The 23,151-nt window shown below is 52.6% G+C and overlaps 2 protein-coding genes across 2 annotated transcripts in view; one reads left to right on the top strand and one right to left on the bottom strand.

The window, feature by feature from the left end:
• The window catches only part of LOC128821200 (zinc finger protein 208-like), a 1,118,338-nt gene that overhangs the window by 143,188 nt on the left and 951,999 nt on the right, over positions 1-23,151 (bottom strand). The gene's annotated exons all lie outside the window — the stretch shown is intronic.
• LOC128821207 (gastrula zinc finger protein XlCGF9.1-like) lies at positions 12,247-13,120 on the top strand. The gene has a single exon (XM_054002169.1). The coding sequence runs from the start codon at positions 12,282-12,284 to the stop codon at positions 12,936-12,938; it is 657 nt and encodes a 218-aa protein (XP_053858144.1). The 5' UTR covers positions 12,247-12,281; the 3' UTR covers positions 12,939-13,120.

The raw sequence follows: 23,151 nt of genomic DNA, 5'->3' as shown, positions 1-23,151 counted from the left end.
GCCGCACGTACAAGTGACAATGATTAGGGGTTGAGTTACAGGTTGTATAGGGGAAAATAAGAGATAAGGTGAAACCAATAGAACAATGCCCAGTATGAATACATTATAGGTAAAATCCAATGGGAATAGCTTCAGGGGGAAGGATGAATACACGTAAAAATACAGAATAGAAACTCCAGCTTTAGGTTTAGGAAACAGAAACTCCCATTTCAAATTCACAAAGCTTTTTTGCTCCATTTGCGTAGCTGTACACTACAACACTTTGTTACGTCACAGAGTCTTCTGGACATCACAGCGCAGCTGTACGAGATCGCAGAGTGATATCCTAGGGTTGGCTCTATGACATCACAAGGGGGTTTGTGACATCCCCGAGTGAGCTGTGACATCATAGGGGGCTGTGTGACATCACAGGGGATGTGTGAGGTCACTGGGGAGGTCACTACACCTCTGCCCCCCTCACAGTTCCCCCAAGAGAAGTCCAACGCTGCTCGTGCACAGCAGGGTCCCCTGTCCCCCCGGGTGCCCCCACCCCTGGCACCACAGCCTCCCCCAGAGGATGTTCCACGAGATCGACCCCAGAGCCTGACACGGGGATGGGGAGTCAGGACTGTGAGGGGTGGGACAGGGGGACAAGGACCCCCGGCACTGTCCCTGTGTCCCCCAGGGCCAGGGCTTTCCACCCTGTTATGAATGAGGGTTTGAGAGCACTTAAAAAAATCCCTGGCATAGGATCAGTAAAAACCAGATTTAATATCATTCAACAGCACCACAGAATTCCTTGGTAAGAGTCACTCTGCTGCTGACTGGACACTTCAGGCACACCAAGGAAACAAAGCAACAAGAAAACCAAACAAAATCCAGGCAATCAAACCAGAAATGAGCCACGAACTGTCCCGGTGTCTGTGTGTCCATGTTTGTCTGTATGTGTCTCTGGGTGCGTGTGTGTGTGTGTGTGTGCCTAAAGGACAGTGAGGGCAAGGATAAAAGGAATACGGCCTAAAAGAGAAAGAGAACTCAACAGGACTTGACTGATACCTTAGACTTCAGCGTTTAGCAAAAGAACAGCACGTAACAGTATTTAACCTTACTTATAACCTATTCAACTTAGCTTATAACTTATTTGAAACGTAACAAATTAGCAGAAGAACAACTCTCAGCAGCATTTAACTTAGCTTACAGCTTGTGACTTAACCTTCCTTACAGGCCTGACTGACTCAACTATCCAAGGCACTCAAACCCCTCAGAGAGCAGCATTTCTGCCGCATTTCCCCAGCACATACACTGGTGTGTGCACACAGAGACAAAGAGTCAGTGCAAGGCACCTGTGAGAAATTCCCCTGAGGGCAGGGAAATGCTCCCTGCCGAGGCTGTGGCATCTCCCCAGCGGGCAAAGGGTTGAGCCTGGAGGAGTGGGGGGATCGGCCCAGGCTCCGTCGTTGTTGGGGGATCCCCCGAGTGCAGCAAACGGGAGAGTTCCCGGATCGGAGACGCCCCAACCAGAGGGAGGTGGCTGGCCCAGGAGAGCTCCAAGGGGCTCCTTTTGGAGCGCAGTTTGTAGGGCCCCAAGAGAGGGGCTTCAGTCCCAGCAATGCTTCATCCTGGCTGCACTTGGCATCAACAGCTTTCTTTGGCAGTGTCAGAACAGGGATGTTGTGCCACTGAGGGAAGAAAAACAGTTCCCAGGGCTGCTCCAAAAGAAACCAGGAGCTCGTAGGGCAGCAGCAGTGCCTGGAGCAGACAGTGTTTGTGATGAGCTCCAGAGGAGCTGAGCCCAGGGGCTGTTGGCCAAGGCTGAGTCCCAAGGAGCATTTTCAGCTGGCAGGGCGGGCTGAGAAGGGGAGGGGGGAATGCACCAGCACAGGGTCCATGGAACCAAGGGATCATTGTGACACTGTGGAGCCTCAGGGAACCATGGAGACCACTGTGACATTGCTGGAGCTCATGGAACCAAGGGGACTGTACTGACTCTGTGTGGCTCCATGGAATGTAAGGATCATTGTGACACTGTGAGGCCCCGTTGTGACACTGTGGGGCCACATGGAACCGTGGAGACCATTATGACACGTTGGGGCGTCATGGAACCAAGGGGCCATTATGACACAAGGGTCACCTCTCATCTGTCCCCAAAACCCTGGCGAAGGCTCCGTGCTTTCCTTCCCATGGAAAAGAGCTGTCCTTCTCGGCCAGGTGCCCATGGCCACATTTGGGTTCCACCTCCAATAATCCCTATTGTGACAGACTGGAGAAGCCCTGGTTGGCTTGAATCATTTTGTGTGGGGGGGAGGAAGGGGCAGGTCCAGCCTTGCCCTGCCCTGTCACCCCAGCACTGCCCTGCCCTGGAACCCCAATCCCCCCAGAGCCTCTCTCCCAGCCCAGCAGTGTCTGCCAGTCCCTGGCACAGCACAGGCAATGCTCCACAGCCACCTCTGGAGCCCCCAGCCCAGCTCCTGAGTGACCAAATGACCCCAAGTCCCAGCTGGGGGAAGGGCCCAGGAAGACCAAGGGGTATTCAAGGCTGACCACAAGGCAAGCACACATCTTGACCCTACCTCCTCTTGGAATTTCCATCTCAACAACGCTGGAATCCAGTAGCTGGTAGCTCTGTCTGTGCTTCTCCGTATCTTATTTTTCTTTCTCTCTTTCTGTGTCTTCTTCTAATTCTCTCCTTTTGCAAATTTTGATTAACTTAAAATTGAACAGGCTTAGAGTTTGTGAAGTTGAATGGGCCAAGTAAAAGCTCTGAGAAGTGTTTTTTGTTGATGGAATGTCATATTAAACCTTCTGCCAAAGTTTCTCTGATTTTCTCAAGTGGCCACTAAAGGCTGTTTGGTTTGTTTTGAGCTCCTGAGAATCTCTTGGTATTTCTGCAGGACATCCAACTCAGAGGACACAAATGATTGTAATTCCTTTCAAATGTTTTCTTGAGAAAATTGTTTGGGGGATGGCAGTCAGGGCTTGTCTGTCCTGCTTGGCACAGCCCAGGCAGGGCTTTCACAGCCACATTCCACACTCCATTTCCCAGCTGTTGGTGCCCTTGGTGACTCTGAGTTCTGCTTGCCCAGCCCCAGGGACGCTCTCCTTGTCTGCCCATTCCCCCAGGGTCTCTGGGCAGAGATGGCCTCAGTGGGGGCTGCTGACCTCCTCAGCAACTTGGAGGCTGCTGCTGAATTTTCCTGCTCCAGAGGCTTGAAGTGTATTCAAACTGAATACATCATATTTCAAAAGACAGTCAGAAAACATGTTTTAGGTCCTGTTTAGGTTTTTTTCCCTGTAAATACATGGCTATGTGCAATCTCCAATTGACACTGAATCCAAGTACCTCCTCCTGCAGTTGGAATAGATAGGAATATCAAGACCCTTCATGGCTGACAATGAATCTGACTCTGTCCCTACTCCCACCCCAGCATTTCCCCCATCCAAGCCCTGGCACTCAGACCAGCCTTGTGCAAATCTGAGCTCCCTGCAGCCCAGGCTGCACCTGCCGGTTTCAGCTCTTTGGCTCCAACTCCCACCTGCTTTCCTTGGAGAAGGAGCAGCCCGAGACACAGAGGGATGTTCATTTCTTGTCAGCCAACAAAGCCAAGGGAAGGCACAGCTCCACCAAATGCAAAAGTCCTTCTTCTGCCTGGCTCTGCCCTGCCCCTGATCCCCACAGCCTGTCCTGTTTCCTTCATCCCTCCAGTGCCAGGGACTTTGTGGGACAAGGGAGCTCTGCTCTGGCTGTGGAGGGAGGTCCAAGTGCAGCCACTGGAGTGGCAACCACAACTCATCACGTTTGTGTTCTTTGAGGGCCTAGGAGACTCAGAGGCACAGAAAGGTTTCTCTTCATGGCCAACAGCAAAAATCTGAACACGATAAATTTTAATAAACATCAAAACCTTTCTCTCTGCTCTTTGTGACATTCCAGCAGCATCTGACATGTCCCTTGTCTACAAGGGATTGCCATACAGGAAGGATTTTAGTCAAAGGCATAAGAAGAGGTGATATAAAAGATAAAACTACAACTAAGATGCCGAGTAAGGAGTTATTTAAACTTCCGAAAAACTGGGAAACTCCCTGATGCTCAAAGCATGAAGCCAGTAAAGGGAGACACATTGGAATGACCAGAGTCCAGCTGCAGGAGGAAATCTGGGAGCAACTGGAAGGACATAGATGCAGCTGATGTAAATGAAGAGACGTCCTTAGACATGGCCATTTAACCAAGAGAGCTGGTAACACCTGAAGGAAGAGGGTCATGAAATATTAGACTGAATGTTGGTGGCATCGGTAGAGGGGAAGATCAGTATTTCTTCTCCTGCCATCAGCATAAGAAAACAGTAGAGCCAGGAAATTCCTGTTCCTGGTGGGAAAAGTTTGCCATTTCTTCAAAGTACTCAAGTGACCCAGATAATAAAGATGTGCTTATCTCTTATGAAACTAACAGGTATTAAATCGTGTGCCCCTTTCCAGGTAGACACCTGTCACCGCAGGGCCCCAGCTGGGGAATAATTAGCATTGACTCCATGACTGCAGAAGGCTGATCAATTGCTTTATTATATCATCTTATACTGTATTATACTGTACTTCTTAAGAAACTCAGCAACCCTTACAGCCAGTCCGATACAGCTGGGACCTAACTGGTCAATCCATCCAAACACCACCCAGTGTCCAATTACAAAATCACCCTTTGGCAAACAAATCTCCATGACACATTCCACACATGTGCACAACAGCAGGTGCAACAAGTGGAGATGAGAATTGTTTCTCATTTTTTTCTCTGATCTTCTCTCAGCCTTCCCCAGGAAAATGCCTGGGAAAGTCTGTGCCTGCTCTCTGTGGCCAGAGAGCTGCTGCCACAAGCACCGGAGTGGCAGCCCCAACATTCCCCTCTTTATTACACCGCAGGGGTGGCAGCCCCAAATGTTCTCCTGTCTTTGACCCCACAAGGATGGCAGCTCCAACATTCCCCTCTCTATGACATCACAGCCGTGACAGCCCCAGCGTTCCCCTGTCTGTGGAACCAGAGCAGTGTCAGCCTCAACATTTTCCTCTCTGTGACACCATAGATGTGGCAGCCCCAAGTGCCCCTCTCTGTGACACCACAGCAGTGGAAGACCCAGCGTCCCCTGTCTGTGACACCGCAGCTTTGGCAGCCACAACATTCCCCTCTCTATCACTCCACGGTAGAGGCAGCCCCAATATCCTCCTCTCTATGACATCACAGCATTGGCAGCCCCAACGTTCTCCTCTGTATGACAACAGAGCAGTGGCAGCCCCAGCATTCCCATGTGTGTGATACCGCTGTGAGGCAGCCACAACATTCCCCTGTCTGTGACACCACAGCCGTGGCAACCCCAGTGTTTCCCTGTCTGTGACACCCGAGCAGTGGCAGTCCCATTGTCCCTGGCTCTGTGACACCACAGCTGTGGCAACCCCAACCTTCCCCTCTCTGTGACACCACAGCTGTGGCAGCAGCACTAGATCAGAAGCAGCAGCCGTGGAACAACAGGGGAGCAGGGGAGGAGCAGAGAAGGAGCAGTGGAACAGTGGTGGATGAGCAGTGTTGGAGCAGCAGTGGAGCAGTGGTGGAGGAGCAGAGCAAGTGTGCTGAAACAGCACAACACAGCTTTTGAGCAGCAGTGGAGTGAGCATGGAAAAGGTGGAACAGTGGTGGAACAGGAACTACAGCCATGGAATAGAGGTGGCACAGGCCCCACAGCTGTGGAGCTGTGGGACACAGAGCGGCTCCGAGCGCTGCAGGAGCCGGCCCCGCACAACAGAGCGATCCCTTCAGGCTGACCCAGCGCGGGGGGCAGAGGCAGGAATTGCTGCTGGGCTGTGGAAGGTGTGGATCGAGTGCATTGAAGGATGACCTGGGGGTTTGATCCTGCTCATTGTGGCTGCTTTTGTGCTGCCAGGACGGTTCCAATTTGTCTGAAGTCATGAACTTAGAAGGAACTTGGGACAAAATTTTTCAAACTGCCTTCTTTATTGCAGGGAAACACATCTGGGGAGAAGTTTCATGATTTCTGATTTGGAACCAAAGTGGGTCAGTTATTGGCCTGTGGTTTTGTTCTAATCCAGGCACAATTTCCAAATTACTGCACTTTAGCATAAGAAACGAGGAACGTGCCTCACCCTTGCGATGTTGATAATGGGTGAAGAGCTTTTTGTGGTCCTAGTGCTAAAAAAGCAATTGGAATTCTTTTCCCTCCTTCCCCTTTTCTTCCTCTCTCTGGCAATGAGCCTTCAACTCTTCCTGCAGGTCTGCTTCCCATAATCTGCTCTGGACTTGGAATGTGCCAGATGAACAGAGGGAAGACAGAGATTAATGGACCATAAAAACTTCAAGCTTTCTCCTTGTAGCCTCTGAAGTTCAAGGACTTGGAAACTTCTGCTTTTTCAACTGTTCACCACATGCCACTCCTCTAACTTTTGCCCGGCCATAAAACCTTCCTGTGGCCCTGTTTGGGAATTGATACTCATATTTTTCAGGAGAACCACAGTGGGGGTCAAAGGTTTGGGTGCTGAAGCCTGTGGGAGCCTTGCCTGAGTCACAGAGAATCCCAGTGTCCGTGTTTGTTTTTTTTTTCCCCCAGGACTAACCAGATCTTTGCCCCAGGTTCCAAGTAGGAAAAAAGAAGTGGAGAAGTGGTTCCCGAGACATGTCCATGGCTGCGATTCCTGTTTGACATAACTGAAATTAGTGAAAGGCTCCTGCTTCTCTCTTTCCACAGGGACACTGTGGATGCATCCGGGATCTCTGGTGACCCAGCTGGGAAAACATTTCAGGCCACTGCCTTGACTGTTTGCTCTGGAACTTGCCCATGGGCAAAGATTTTCCTCTGGAATGTTGCTGCTTTGTGCTCCATGGATGAGAGAGCAGAGTGTCCCCATGGGGGATTCTTGACTAGATGGACAAGTGCTATGATGTCATTGATGTGCTGACATCATCTTGAAAAGGAATTGTGCAAGACTCCGCAGTGTCCTAATTGGGGAACTTTGGCTGAGGCTTTGGCTGAACTTTGGGCCAGGCTTCCTTGGAAATCAGTGCCAGTCAGGGGGATGGAACCGGATGGCAATGGACCCCGTGCTGACAGCCCCAGGAGAAGGAGCTGGACATTCACGGAGGCTCCCAGTGTGGGCAGATTGGTGCCCCAGCTTTGGGGACCCCATGGGAATGTCCCTGCTTCCCTCAGGGCTCTGTCTCAGTTTAGCAGAATCTGTTCCTATGGCTGTGCAGCCTTTCAGGAAGGATGTGTTTTCCCTCTTGTTTCCAGCCACTGTCCCAGTCACAGGGAGTCAGCCTCTTGCTGCTCCAAGGAAAGGTGCTGGTGGCACAGCCCATGTGTCACCCCCGGTTCTGTCTGCAGCACTGGCGGCTTGGACATGAGGAGGTTGCATGGGGAACATCCCTGTGGTGAGGAAGCTCAGGTACAGATCCTGGAAGGAAGCCCAAAGGCCCCAAAGCATTTCTGCAGGAGAGCTCCTGCTCCAGTGTCTGTGAGGCAGAGCAGAAGGGCTGCTCAGACTTGCCACCCTGCTCTAGGCAATTCTGCTTGGCAGGAACAAACCCCACAGATCCCTTCCCTGAGCAGCAAGAGGCCCTATGTCCATGCCAGCATCCAAAAGGGACAGTCAGGGCCCCTGGCACAGGTGGGATCAGTGGGCTGGCACAGCAGCCCCAAGGCAGCATCAAGGATGTGTCTCTGGTGGACACTGATGCACTGTGCTTGGAAACCCCCATTCCAAAGGGGCAGAATCCATCCATCTTTCTGGAGGCATGACAGAATGCCACAGACTGTCTGTGCTGGAGACCTAGGAAGGTCTCACTGGGAAGGAGTGGCCAAATCACCCTCGTGGGACCGGCACTGAGTCTCCATTCATCCTTGGCAGGGATGTCCAGGACCCATTCAGGAGCCCGTGGGCTTTTGTCAGTGATGCCTTGAGGATGGAGAAGGTTCAAGAGCTGTTTGTCTTGCCCGGGACCCCCCACAGGATCCTTCCCTTGTGGGGTTGCTGTTGGGTCCAAGAACAGCAGGTGGCCAGTGGGGCCGGGACAGGGCAGAAATGACAACATCGCATCCCCTGGGACTCCCCGGTTCCCTTCCAAGAGCTGATCTGCACCCGGAGAGAAAAGCATTGCTCAAGAAGTCTCACTCACCCTTGAATACTCCCACCTGACCAGGGCAAAAACCTAATGGAGAGTGGAAGATGATCCTCGGCCTTGAAAAGCATCTGCTGAGGGCACAGCAGCACTGAAAGAACTGAAGCACAGAAGGGCTCTCAGGAGAGCAGAGTGAGAAAGAGAAATGGGTGTCCAGAGCAGCAGAGCAACAGGCACTGGGATGGGGCCGTGTGGGACAGCCTGTGCTGGCCGATGCCATGTGGCCTGCTGAGGCTGGAAGGCATCCAGAGCACCTTGCTCTGCCAACCCTTGGCTCTGGCCAAGCTTCAAACCAAGTGCCTCCTTGCCAAAAAGAAAAAAGACCAGGGGCTGGAAGGAAAACTGATCCCAAGATGAGTCACCAGCCTGATAAGGATAACACCAGCTGGGAAACACCAACCGACAGAGGGAGGGGCAGCTGCAGCCCCATTATCTCAGAACCCTCAGTGCATGGCTATCAGCTGGGACAATTCACACCTTCCCAGGGGCATTCAAGCACTTACTAGATGGCCAGGAGATACAATCAGCAATCAAGCAATGAGTGCAGGACTGCTTCTGATGCCTTGAATCAAGAAGCCAGAGAAGAACAGCAAGCCAAGAGAAGAGAAAAATGGGGAGCCAGGGAAAACGATCAAGAAGACCTTTTCTAATGGGCTTGAAAAGGAGAGCACTTAAGAAAAGTAAGTTGAGTACCGTTTTTCTTATAACTACCCTTTTAACTCCTTGTAAAATATAAGAACCAAACCTTCTAACAGCATATTATTAACTATTTTGCAACAGTTTCTACCCTATTTTTGACCATTCAGAGGGAAAGCTCTTCTCCTATAGAGAACAGAAAGAAAAAGAGCTGTGCAGCACATCCTGTCTAGGAGCTGGTCCTGGTGTCCCAGAGGGAATTGTGCATGGCTTTGGGGACAGCGGTGCAGGTGGAGCCCAGGTGGCTGAGGGCCAGGTTGAGCAGGAAGAAGAACATGGGCGTGTGCAGGTGGTGGCCGCAGGCTCCGGCGCTGATGATGAGGCCGTTGCCCAGGAGGGCAGCCAGGGAGATGGCCAGGGAGAGGCAGAAGTGCAGGCGCTGCAGCTGCCGCGTGTCTGCCAGTGCCAGCAGGAGGAAGTGGCTGATGGAGCTGCTGTTGGACATTTGCGCTGTCTTGGCATGGGCATCTGTAAAAAAAGTAATCCTGGAATAGTTGGGTTTCAGAGGACTTTGAATATCCCAGCACAGCTTGGGGGTGTGAAAAATGCCAATCACTTCTTTTAAAATTTATTAAAGTTTAATAAAAATAAAATGGTTACAAAAATAATAATACAAGTATAGTAATAAAAGTTAGACAATTAGAGTTAGGACAATTTATGAGACAATAACAGCAAAGAGTTACAGCCCGGGCTGGGTACCTCTCTCTGGACAAAAACGAGCCAGAAAAAGGACCCCATTAAAAGAGAATTTACTCCTTTAGAGGGGTAACCTGTTGCATATACAAAACACTTCATGATTTTGCATATATTTTATTTAAAACAAGAAATTCATATGGTACTTGTCAAAAAGTTTCTGTTAATCCCCAGGCACCTTGGAGTCTAAGTCAGGCTAGAAGAACTTTGTTTCTGTTGATAAGGAAAACCAAAAATTCCTCTTCTCTGGAAAATGTAGGGGTTTCTGTAATTGTTATCTTTGTGTGAAGAATTCCTTGATTATCTTCTCCTTTTCTAATAAAAAGAAGATCTCACACACATAGTTTCTATTTTAACTACTAATGCTTAATTTTGATTACAAAACTACATTTACTATATTATTAAAATGTTAATACAGCATAACTTTCAGCATAATACATATAGTAAATAAGTGCGTAGAGGTATATAATGCGGATTTTTCACAGGGGCACATTTCCCCCACTGCCTGCCCAGGACTCTGCTGCCTGGAGCTGTCCCTGCCAGCAGCTGCTTCCCTGTGCCCTGGGCTGGGCCCTGCCTGAGCTGCCAGAGCCCAGCCCAGCCCTGGGGGCTCAGCTCTGCCCTACAGAGCCCTCCCAGCTCAGGCACTGCCCAGGGGCAGCTCTGGCTCTGCAGCCTCTGATGGCAACGTCAGAGCAACCCTGAGCAGGCTGGAAAAGCAACACAGATGCTTCCTCTAAAGGCCCTGTTCTTATTTCTGTCACTGCCTGGTTTATTCAGATCTGAGAGAAAACTTGTTTATTTTTCTTCACCTGAACTGAGACGTATATCTATGTACAATTTCTCATCCAGACATCCCAGAGCAGTAGATTGAAAAAGAAGGATTTTCCCATTTATGCAGCCCCTGCCTTGCTGTTCTCCCTGTAGAATCTACTTGGAAATGTTCTGCAGTTCAATGCCGTGCTGGGAGCAGTCCTGAACAATGCAGCATCCTCAGCACACAAGGAGAACACTTCCAAGCCTTACCAGCTGTCTCCTTCTGGCCAGATCTTGTCCCCCAGTGCTGTGAGAAGCACCCAGGGCTGGCTGAGAGCTGTCCCTGGCAGGCAGCAGAGGCCCTGGCCCAGCACAGCGCCCTGGGCTGCAGGACCCTGCTCTGCAGAACAGCCCTGGCCACCCCTGGCCTCAGAGAATGTACTCACAGAGTCTGTGGGCATTGGGATGTTCCAGCCTTAGGAGAACACTCCAGGAGCTGCAGCTGCATTGTCCTGCAGCCAGAGGTTCCTGTGTCAAGGGCTGGCAGTGATTGTGCCCCAGGCACTTCTCAGCACCTTCCCAGCCCTGACTGATTGAAGCTCTCTGTGCCTCTGGGCTGTGCCTGGGCTGGCTGCAGGCAGTGGCCCAGCCCTGCTGGGCTGTGCACAGGAGCTGCCAGGCCACACAAAGCCTTGGGCTGCTCCAGGCTGCTCCTGGGGGACGTCTTGCACCACAGCCCTGCCCTGGGAGAGAAATTCCTTTCTCCTGCTGTCCAGTCTGGGCCCCTCCAGCTGCCCTTGGTGCCATTATTTCCTTCTCATGCTTATCTCCTCTAGGAAGAAAAGCTCCACCATCTCTGAAACCACCCTTCAGCCCCTCCCAGGCTACTCCTGTTCTCTCCTCAGTCTCCATTCCACTGAGCCCAGAGCCCACAGCCTCTGCCTGCTGGTTGTGTGATGAGGCCTCCAAACCCCATCTTGGGAGATTTTTGGGTCCTCTCCAAGGTCTGTGAAAATGGAAAAGTAGTGGTCCAAGGTATTTTCTCCCAAATCTTGCAGTGGCAGAACAAGGGTCAATATCTCTAAATTACATGATGTAGCTGGGCGTGTGTAATCAATTCCCATCTCTTAGAAGTGATACAGTTATCTTCTGTTAATTGACCAGTTTTCTTTATCTCTTCCACAACCAATCTTTCCTGCAGGAAATATCTTCTCTTAATGGGCCATTGAATGTCCCTGCAGGACTGAGAAAAATGACATCATCCCATTGTGAGATGCTCCGCCCAGGGGGAGGGGCCAAGCATTCCTGCCTGTTCATAATCTCCGACTTTGAAGGCCATCGGCATCTTTTCCCACTGCATTCTCAGTGGAGCAGCTTTTCTTCTCCACTGAATTCCCAGAGGAAGATTCCCAACAACACCACCACTGGACCTTCAGAGGAAAACTTCAGCCTTCTACAGGATCATTGCTTCAACACAACCACACCTGTCATACTGCAGGAGGACTGCAGCCCCCATTTCATGGGACTGCTGCCAACATCCTGACCCACAGGGTGCCAAGTCCTATTCTGACTCAGTCAGTGGTTTTTATTTTGTGCTATCGCATTTGTGTTTTTCTAGGAAAGAACTGTTATTCCTATGCCCATATTTTTCCCTGAGAAACCCTTAATTTCAAAATCATCATTATTTGCAGGGAAGGGGTTTACATTTTCTATTTCAAGAGAGGATCCTGTCTTCCTTAGCAGACAGCTGTCTTTTCAAACCGTGACAATGCCCCAGGACACCCAGGCAGGTGAGGAGGAAGTCACTGCCCCTTTCCCCCCCTCTCCTGCTCCATCTCCCAGCCCAGCATTGCCCCCAGCTGCAGGACAACCCCGCTGCCAGCGCCGACCCCCCGGGGATGCACTGGGTGCATCTCCTTCCCCTTCCCTCTGGCACGGAGGCAAATCCCATCCTGTCCTTGTTCTTCCTCCCCCAGACAAGGAGCTGAAGATGGAGACCAGGGAGGACAAATCCCCGCAGCAGAGCCTCATGGAAGAGGCCGTTTCGAGTGGTTCCACAGTGCTGGAATCCAATGGGGAGGAAAAGCCCCAGAGATCCCGCAGGAAGAGGGGCTCCAAATCCAGCCCAGAGTGCTCTGAAGAGAAAAGACCCAGTCTGTGCCAGGAAGGTGGACAGAGCTTCAGCCGGAGCTCGGAGCTGGTGGTAAATGAGCAGTTTCATGACAGGGAGAAGCCCTACAAGTGCTTGGAGTGTGGGAAGAGCTTCAGCCGGAGCTCCAACCTGATCCGCCACCAGATGATCCACACTGGGGAATGGCCCTACAAGTGTGGGGAATGTGGGAAGGGCTTCAGCTGCAGCTCTGAGCTGATCCGCCACCAGATGATTCACACTGGGGAACGACCCTACAAGTGTCCTGAGTGTCAGAAGAGGTTTCGGATCAGCTCCCATCTCATCCTGCACCAGCGGATTCACACCGAGGAGAGGCCCTTCCGCTGCCCCGACTGCAGGAAGGGCTTCAAGCAAAACTCCCACCTCATCAGCCACCGCCGCATCCACACCGGGGAGAAGCCCTATGAGTGTCCCCAGTGTGGGAAGAGCTTCTCCAGGAACTCTCACTTGACTGAACACCAACGGACACACCAGTAAGGGAAGGCCTGCAAATGCCCTGACTGCAGGAAGAGCTTTGTGCACTGCTCCAGCTTCATCCCCCATTGGAGGACCAACGTTGGGAAGAGCCCTGGTGACCCATGTTCCCTGTGATCCATGCTGGGAAGAAACCTGTCTCTTTTCCTGCCTCTGGCAATGACATGATGTGGGCTCAAAGAACATGAGGGTTTGGCTGTGGTGCTGTCATAACATTCACTCCCACCTCAGGTCATTGCCAGGGGCAGGAAAGGGACTCTCTCTCTCTCCTGAGGAGGAGGGTGTCCTTTCCAGGTAGGAGGGAATAGGTGGCTGGGAAGAGACAGTCGGTGGTGGTGTAGTTTTCTTATCTCTTCTGTGTTCAATATTGTTTGTGTTCCTATTTCTTCCTTATGAGGTTGCTGTTCCCAATAAATTGTTCTTATCCCAGCCGGGGATCTTTGCCTTTTGTGCTTTCCATGGGAGGCGGGAGGGCAGCGAGTAGCAGAGCGGTTTTAGCAGGAGCAGGAAATTGGGGAATCCCATTCCTAAACCCTGGCTGGTGGAGACTGAGCATCCCAGCTGGTGCCAGCCCTGGTGGCCATGGCAGCAGCCTTGGGAGCGGGTCCCTGGCTGGGAGCTGTGGGAACCTCTTCACTCTGGTGCCCAGGGACAGGAGTGGAGGGAGCTCCCAGGGCTTTTGGGGGATGGTAAAGAGCTGTGTGTGGTCAGAGGCAGTCACAGCCATTCCATGGTGACATCCCAGGGCACCTTGAGGTGCAAAAGCACTGATCTGTCACAGGCACTCACGGGGGCTCCACGGTGACATCCCAGGAGTCCCCAGGCTGCCAAAGAGCCGGGATGTCCCAGACAGGCACAGGAGATCCTGTCATGGGCAGAGTGGGAGCTTCGGGCAAAAGCTTTGTTTCTTTATTAGAGGAACTCCTGCTGAGTCATAAGATGGAGAAATGACACCCAGCAGCCACCATAGAACCCCAAAACCCTCCAGGACCCCTAGACTTCTACAATTCCTTCTAAGAGATGAGACTGTGAGTGGCTGGATCCAATTCCAGCCCCAGACTTTGTCCAAGGTGTAAAAAATTGGACAGGTGGAATTGAACTTTAATGCCATTTGTCCCATAGGATTAAGGATGGAATACCAGAGAGATTTATGTAAATACAGCTCTGATTGATTCTGATCATGATTAGACAGAAAGATCTTAATCAGCGTTATTTACTCTACAGCATAGGAGCTGTAACAGTTCTTAGAACATTCTGCTCTAGGAAGCAATTCTGAAGTAAGCAGGGCCTTGCTGGAGTTGTTTGAGCCCTTTGCAGGCAGAGCCTCCTGCTCCAGCAGGAACTGCCTTTCCTGTGCCATGAGCAGGGCAGGTCCCGCTGCAGGAAAAGCCCCAGGCCAGCCCCCACACAGGGAAGGCCTCGGGCACAAGTGCAGAGTGCCGTGCTGGGAGCTGTGCCAGGGAGAGCCTGAGGCACCAAAGGCACCTTGGCAGCAGCAGCTGCTTGCAGGGCATGGCCAGAAGCCTCCCTTGGCAACCCAGCCTGGTGGCCAGCACTGCAGAGCTGCTGCTTCAGGGCTCATTTCTGGCTGGGCTCTGGAAAGCCACTTGTGCTCCAGGAGCCTGACTGGGAAGCAACTGGCCCCAGCACCTTGGGGACAAGATCTTAATGAAAAGAGTCTTCATGGCAGCAGAGACAAGGCAGGGGCAGAGGAAAGGGGAGAGCCAGGCCCAGGGGACAGGGCTGCCATGCTGACGAAAAATAACAATACAGGACTCTTTCGAGGCCCTGTAATTGGAATGAGCGCACTTTAAATCCTTGAGCGAGGATCCATTGGAGGGCAAGTCTGGTGCCAGCAGCCGCGGTAATTCCAGCTCCAATAGCGTATCTTAAAGTTGCTGCAGTTAAAAAGCTCGTAGTTGGATCTTGGGATCGAGCTGGCGGTCCACCGCGAGGCGAGCCACTGCCTGTCCCAGCCCCTGCCTCTCGGCGCCCCCTCGATGCTCTTAGCTGAGTGTCCCGCGGGGCCCGAAGCGTTTACTTTGAGAAAATTAGAGTGTTCAAAGCAGGCCGGCCGCCGGCATACTGCAGCTAGGAATAATGGAATAGGACTCCGGTTCTATTTTGTTGGTTTTCGGAAACGGGGCCATGATAAGCGTCGGCCGAGCGGTTCTCGCGGGGGAGGGTCCCCGGGGAGGGTCCCCGGGCTGGCGCCCCGCCTCGGCCGGCGCCTAGCAGCCGGCTTAGAACTGGTGCGGACCAGGGGAATCCGACTGTTTAATTAAAACAAAGCATCGCGAAGGCCCGAGGCGGGTGTTGACGCGATTTGATTTCTGCCCAGTGCTCTGAATGTCAAAGTGAAGAAATTCAATGAAGCGCGGGTAAACGGCGGGAGTAACTATGACTGTCTTACTAACTGGACTTAGCTGGGGAAGTCGCGCCTCCTCGTGGCCCCGCTGGATACCCTTGTGGTAACTAAGTCGACTTCTCCCCCAGTGTGAGCGAGGGTGAATATTCGCCCTCCCTATCGCTGGACTCGCCACCCAGTGGTAGCCTCACAATTTGCTGAAACCAAAAGTTTGGCACCAGTAAAAATCTGATGCCCAAAGCCTTGCCCACAGGCAAAGTTGGACAAAGTTGGCAGCTTGGGTGAGAGCCAGCTGCTAACTTTTGGTACCCTCAATTCAACCGGATTTTCTATTGAGATGGCGCAATCATGGGTTTTGCGACTTGTATCGATAGCCACTCAGACTGACCTTTTGGATATTCTAAGGGTCAATGAGGCCAAAACTCCATCTTTACCCTCTCTGCCCAGGAAAGAGGGTTTCCAACTGGTGTGTTTGGAATTTAATAACTCCACGTTTGTTCATGATAGGGGAATCCATCACGGTGTGGTTTGGGAGGGCTTGGCAAAACTTCCAGAGCCATATGAGCCTTTACAATCTGGCCTGGACCAGGAGGATACTGAGTGTTCTGGCAGAGGTGATGAGAGGCCTAAAACACCTGAGGCACCTGCCAGGATTAGCGAGGGCAGTTCACAGATCAGGACTCCTGTTGTGTCTGTCCCGGACAAAAAGCCAGCTTGTCCACGCTGTGCAACCCGGTTTACTCGGATATCGGGGCTGATAGACCACCTTAAGAGGACCCACGGGCAGAAAAAGTTCTTCTTTAAATGCTCAAAATGTGGTAAACAAAATCTGAATTACCACAGTATTGCTTGTCATGTCCCACAATGCAAAGGGACAGCAAATGTGGCCTCAACAGGTGAGTGGGTATGTGAGGTGTGCCAAAAGGGGTTTACCACCAAGATTGGCTTGGGCCAACACAAGAGGTTAAAGCATCCTCTTGTGAGAAATGTGGAACGGATTGTTGCCTCCCAACCTAAGGTGCCATCTGCTAGGGGGGGCCACAAGAAAGTATAGACTGAGGAGGAGGAGGCTCTTCTGGTACATTTGGTTGAGAGATTTGCCGGTAGCAGAAATATAAACCAACTAATTGCAGAGCATATTCCATCTAAGACGGCAAAGCAGATCAGTGATAAAAGGCGCCTTCTGGGAAAGGGTTCCTCCGCAGAAGTTCCATCTGGACCAGAGGGTAGAGGGAGGAAAGTATATCATTCTGGGTCTGCTGGAGTGGTAAAGGAGGGACAATTAAAGCTCCAATATCATGAGGCCATCAAAAAGGAGCTATCGGCAGGTAAATTCACCAGACACCAGGGGGCGGTTGAAAAAATTTTAAGTGGGCAAGATTCACAGAAAGTGGTGAATAAAGTTTATGAGGAATTCCTGATTGATCTAGAAGGGCCGGGTCAGAGTACAAAAGTGACCAAGGGTCAGAAGGTACAAAGTACAAGTGGTGAATCAGCATCCAAAACGGCAACTAGTTGGATGCGAAAAAGAGCTGTAAAAAGAGGGAAATATCTTAGATTTCAGAGGCTGTTTCATTTACATAGAAGGAGGTTGGCTCGGCTTATTTTGGATAGCACGGAGGCCCTACAATGCCAAATACCCTCTGGTATTGTCCATGATGCCTTTAAATTGAGATGGGTAACATCCGTTGAATTTGGGGGTCTCGAGGATTTTCCACCGTATGCGGAGGCGGATAATAACATGTTTCGGGCCCTGATTACCGAGAAAGAAGTGGAAAAGAACTTGAAAGAGATGTGTAAAACCCCCGCTCCTGGGCCAGATGTGGTAGATAGGGACAGGTGAACGGAAAATCTCGGGATGTGACGGAAAGCAAGACCCTTCCCCCCTCATCCTGCTATAGATGATCAATCACCCCTGAAGCATGCAGCCCCTCCTAACTCCAGTAGTTTTCCACTCCTTACTAACCCTAGCCAGACCCACCGTCCCCCTTTGACGTAGTAGAACCCCCTTGACTATTTAACCTCACGAGATGAGATAATAAACGCCATTTGACCATCCACCACATTGGTGTCTGTGCATGTCAGTGGACCGAGTGACCCGGGCGAGGCCGGGTTGCCGTGCTGTGTCTTGATACCGGTCGCCCGCCTTCTCAGCAGAAGGCGACATAGTGCTGCCGAAACCCGGGAAAAGGGGAAAAGAGAAACTCTCTTGGGTAGCGGGTATCGCCTGGACAAGAGCAGCGGCTGGAGCGGCTGGACCGACTCTCGGCGGGGGAGATGTCCCCGGACCAGCGATTGACATGGAAGCCATCGCGAAGGTCGTGAGTTCAGTTTATAAGCAGTGGGGAATTAAATGCAGGCTCAAGGATTTTTATCTCGCTATTGCGAGACTCTTAGAGCTTGGGGCGATTGAACATCCCGCGGAAATATTACACCCGGAGGTGTGGGAGAAATGCACGGCCGCGCTAGCTGAGGATACAAAGTCCTCAGGCAGCGGCAAAAGCCTCAAGGCGTGGGGAAAAGTTGAACAAGCCCTGCGCCGGGCGCTAGAGGAACAGGAAACACGGAGCGCCGCACGCACATGTTTATTAGCTACACCCAAGCTGGGGGTAGGAGCGGCAACGCAAACCGCCCCCGAAAGCGATCTACCCAGGAGCGGAGATCCGGGGGGGCCGGGCGCCTTCCCCCCCTCCCCGAGCCCAAACCCCCCCGCGGAACCTCCTGAAAACCTGCGGGTTCCCCATCCGTCCTTTCACCACGGATCAGCGATTCGGCGCCAGGGGCGCGGCAGCGCGCGCAGTCCTTTTGGGAGGAACTGGCAAGGGAAGCCAGAAACGCGGAGAACGCGGCTCACAAGGAGACGCGGGCGGTGCCGCCACCCTACCCAGCCGAACAGGGCGCCGGCGACCGAGGGGATGGGCGGGGCGCGGAGGCTCTCGGCAGGAAGAGCCCAGAGTCGCGAGTTCTTGTTAGTGCGCATCCGCGAGGAAAAGAGGAGGAGGGGGGCGGCAGAGAGCGCACGCCCAATCGGGAGCCGCGCTCAACGCTGCTACCATTTAAGGGAGAGACCTCCCCCTGCGGGTGGCAGAGCAAGCCCAGGGGGCGGGAGCGGCACCAGCCCCGAGGGGAGGGACGGGGCTGGAGCCGCACAAAAAGGCACCGGAGCCCGGAAGTGCGCTGGCATTCGACTTCCGGCTCTGAGTCTGGCGACAGCAGCTCCACCAGCTCGGGAGAGCTGACGGAAGCTGACTGGGACTCAGACACGGAAAAAGCGGAGCTAAACGCGGTTTAAAACAAAAAATGAATAAAGCCTTAAGCCACATCGAAAGGCAATCACAATGCGAACCAGCCCAGTTTACCGACTGGGGAAAAATAAAAATAGCCTGTGCAGAATGGACCCCTTCAGCCGCGGTCCAAGTCTTCCCGGTTAGGATCACCGGGACAGAGGGGAATCAGCAAAGGATATATAATCCGGTAAACCCCCAAGACATACAGGCAATTGTCAAAGCGATCTCAGAGAAGGGGATCAACTCGGCTATGGTCTCCACCCTCGTGGACGGCCTTTTTGGCAATGACGACTTGCTCGCCTTTGATATCAAACAAATAGATCGCATGATACTCGGCGGTGCGGGAATGATCGTGTTTAAGCAGGAATGGGAAAATAATTGTACAAAAGCGCTAGCCCAGGCTTCTGGGGCGGGGCAGCCACTGCATGGGTCGAGCCTATCCAGGCTGCTAGGGAAACATGACGAGATGGTAACACCTCAGCAACAAGCCGCACAGATGCGGGCTGAGGAATTCAGGGCCACCACTCAAGCTGCTAGGGAGGCTATTCGGGCTGCCTCTCTGGTTGTGGCCAAGCCGTCACCGTGGTCCACCATAAGGCAGGCAGAGAGCGAAAGCTTCATGCAGTTCGTAGACCGCCTGCAGGCAGCAGTAGACTCCTCTACCCTGCCTGCGGAGGCAAAGGGTCCCGTGGTGGCAGACTGCTTGCGCCAGCAATGCAACTCCGTCACCAAGGACATCCTGCGCTCCCTGCCAGCCGGGGCCAGCCTAGCCGATATGATCAGGCACGTCGTAAGAGAGGAACACCTAACACCCATTCAAGCAGCCGTCCGCACCCTAAGCAGTGCCATGGCGTGCTTCAAATGTGGTCAGGCAGGCCACATCGCCGTGAGCTGTCCCCAGCCGGCACAGCAGTCCGCGGCGGTGCCCCCACCTCAAGCACGCCCGAGAGGGCCCTGCTGGAGCTGTGGGAAGAAGGGGCATTTCGCTAAGGACTGCAGGTCCCAGCCTCAGGGAAACGGGAAAGGGAGGGGGCGCACTGGCCGCACTCAGCCTCCTCCCGCTGCGAATGCAAAGCGGCCCATTTATGCCAACCCCCAGTGGGGCGGGGGGCCCTCATACCCCATGCCCCCACAGGAGGCAGCCAGCTTCGCACCCCCACCAGCGACACAATCGCAGAGTTTTGCAGCGCCGCCAGTGGCGCCTTTGTGTCCACCACCGCCACAAGCCGCGCCTGTGCCACAGGGCCAGCAGGGGACGCCCCAGAGCGGGACCCCTGGGTGGCCTTGGCCATGAAAATAGGGAAGGAGCCCCTGAAGAGGTGGGGGACATGCCGCCTTTATGGCAGTCAGGATCCCCACGTCATAGGGCTTCAGTTCTGGGCGGACACGGGATCAGACTGCTCGGTTTTTCCCCAAGCGCTTTGGCCTCAGCATTGGCAATGTAAAGAGGTCCCCCAGTGAACGGAGTGGGAGGGCCATCCCGGGTGTGGAAAAGCACCCAGTTGGTGGCTATAACACTCCACACGAAAAAGGGACCGGAACAGACGGTGGCAATCTACCCCTACATTCTACAAAGCTCTCCACCCTTGATAGGAAGGGGTGTCCTCGCTATATTAGGAGTCAGGATCACAAATTTATCCTGAGGGCCACTGCCGTACACCCACCGCTGCCAATCAGACTGACTTGGAAATCGTCAGACCCCATTTGGGTCGAGCAGTGGCCCCTGTCAAAGCCTCGAATGGCAGCCTTGCTGGAACTAGTCAGCGCGAGCTGCAGAAGGGTCACATAGAACCCTCCACCAGCCCATGGAACACCCCTGTATTTGTAATCCCCAAAAGGTCCAGAGAGGGTTATCGCCTCATCCACGACCTGAGGGAGGTGAACAGGACAATCCAACCCATGGGTCCAGTTCAGACACTGCTGCCCACGAACTCAGCCATCCCCAAAGGACAGCCATGCGCAGTGCTGGACATCAAGGACTGCTTCTTTTCAATACAGCCACAACCCAGGAGACTAATGAGAATTGCGAGTTTCTGTTTACAGGACATGCTCGTGGGCCGTCCCTGTAACGCGTACATCCCGGTTCCAGAGGAAAACGACGAACCACCAAAACGCCAGACAGCGCCCAAGAGTCCTACACTGGTGAGACCCAGACAGCAACGGTGGCTTTGTGTGATCTTGTTATTAGGGCTCATCGCCGAGGGGCGAGCTAATCCAGACTATTACCCCCATCAGCCATTCAGGTGGGTCATGCAGCATCTTTCAAGTGACAAGGTATTCAAAGAAATCACCACGGCAGGCACCCCATCCTTCGTGTTCCATATCGCCGACCTGTTTCCAGGACGACCAAAAATACGACCCCAGCACCCACACGTCATGTACATGTACCTATCCTACTGGTGTCCGGCCTCCAACCCTGGGAAGAAGTACTGTAACTACCCGGGGTGGGGATATTGCGGACACTGGGGCTGTGAAACCATTGTCACAGATGCCAGACCATCAGGAGAGGGGTGGGAACCACAGGAGCCCGATAGATTTTTACAGTTCACCTGGGCACCTACCGGCTGTAAAAAGCCCGCCATCGCGAAAGGGGTCTATAACAACCATTATACACAGCCCAAATATCGGAAGTGCACAGACTATAACATGACAGTTCTGCAGCCAGAACACCCTAGTTGGGCCACAGGCAGAACGTGGACTGTAGTCCTCAAAGGGCCAAAAGAGTGGGTGAATGTGCGAATTATCAGGCTCCAACCACCGGCACCCCGACCGGTAGGACCCAATAAGGTCATTAAGGACGTGCTGAAAGGGAGAAACATAACCCATCCCAAAACCTTACCCACAAAGGCCACTGATATCCCGACCGGCCATGCAGATGCCTTCCAAATAGGCCGCTTAGCCGAGTCGGACTCAGACCCAATCTTCCGCATGCTAGAGGCTGCCTTTCTATCCTTGAATGAATCCAACCCGAACCTAACCAATTCCTGCTGGCTTTGTTACGATGTTAAACCTCCTTTCTACGAAGGAGTTGCTCTAAACACCCCTTTCAGTTACTCAACAGCCGAAGCCCCCCACCAGTGCAGGTGGGACACTCCCCATAGGGGAATCACCCTGAGTCAAGTCACAGGCCAGGGCAAATGCTTTGGCAATGCAGCCTTGGCAAAGCAGAAAGGCAACTTCTGCACCGAAGTTGTCAAGCCCAACAGAAAGATCAACAAGTGGGCAGTCCCATCCGCATCGGGGATGTGGGTTTGTCAGAGATCTGGGGTGAGTCCTTGCGTGTTCCTTGCCAAGTTCAATGATGCTATCGACTTCTGTGTCCAAGTTCTGATTGTTCCTAGGGTCCTGTACCACTCAGATGAAGAGGTATACCACCTCTTTGAGGAGCCCGGCCGACTCCACAAAAGAGAAATAATAACGGGAGTGACTATCGCAATGCTGCTCGGCCTGGGAGCAGCTGGCACAGCCACGGGTGTCTCAGCCCTCGCGACCCAACACCAAGGGCTTGCTCAGCTGCAGATGACCATCTATGAGGACCTGCAGAGGATTGAGAAATCCATCTCCTTTCTAGAGAAATCAGTTTCCTCGCTTTTGGAAGTGGTCTTACAGAACAGGCGAGGACTGGACCTCTTGTTCATGCAGCAAGGAGGTCTGTGTGCTGCCTTGAAGGAGGAATGCTGCTTCTATGCGGACCACACAGGAGTTGTTAAAGACTCCATGGCAGAACTCCGAGATAGACTGGCTCAAAGAAAGAAAGACAGGGAAACCCAACAGAGCTGGTTCGAGTCCTGGTTCAATCAATCGCCATGGCTCACCACTCTAATTTCCACCCTGATAGGTCCGCTAGCAATACTGCTTTTAACACTTACATTTGGACCATGCCTGCTAAACAAGCTGGTCTCATTTGTTCAAGCTCGCCTAGAACGGGCCAACATCCTGTTTATAGGCCAGCAACAAATGCTGTGAACCAAAAAACCGAGGACACTGCCAGTCACAAAGGTTCTCTAAACTTCCCTTGCGAAGATTACTCAGGTTTACCAAAACCCCTTTTCCCTTATCAAATTATAACTTTATACCTCACCTTAGGGCCTATGTTTATAACTACCTCATCCATTAGTAAAAAAGGGGGGGGGGAGATGTGGTAGATAGGGACAGGCGAACGGAAAATCTCGGGATGTGACGGAAAGCAAGACCCTTCCCCCCTCATCCTGCTATAAGTGATCAATCACCCCTGAAGCATGCAGCCCCTCCTAACCCCAGTAGTTTCCCACTCCTTACTAACCCTAGCCAGACCCACCATCCCCCCTTTGACGTAGTAAAGCCCCCTTGACTATTTAACCTCACGAGATGAGATAATAAACGCCATTTGACCATCCACCACATTGGTGTCTGTGCATGTCAGTGGACCGAGTGACCCGGGGGAGGTCGGGTCGCCGTGCTCTTTCTTGAAACCAGGTCGCCCGCCTTCTCAGCAGAAGGTGACAGCTTCCCATAATCTGCTCTGGACTTGGAATGTGCCAAATGAACAGAGGGAAGACAGAGATTAATGGACCATAAAAAC

Source organism: Vidua macroura, chromosome 36 (assembly GCF_024509145.1).
Source record: "Vidua macroura isolate BioBank_ID:100142 chromosome 36, ASM2450914v1, whole genome shotgun sequence".
Lineage (NCBI taxonomy): Eukaryota > Metazoa > Chordata > Aves > Passeriformes > Viduidae > Vidua > Vidua macroura.
The sequence above is the reverse complement of the archived record's forward strand: the minus strand, read 5'-3'. Positions and strand labels throughout refer to the sequence as shown.

Coding starts and splice junctions, on each gene's coding strand:
- LOC128821207 (XM_054002169.1), top strand. CDS start 12,282: ATGGAGACCAGGGAGGACAAATCCCCGCAGCAGAGCCTCATGGAAGAG.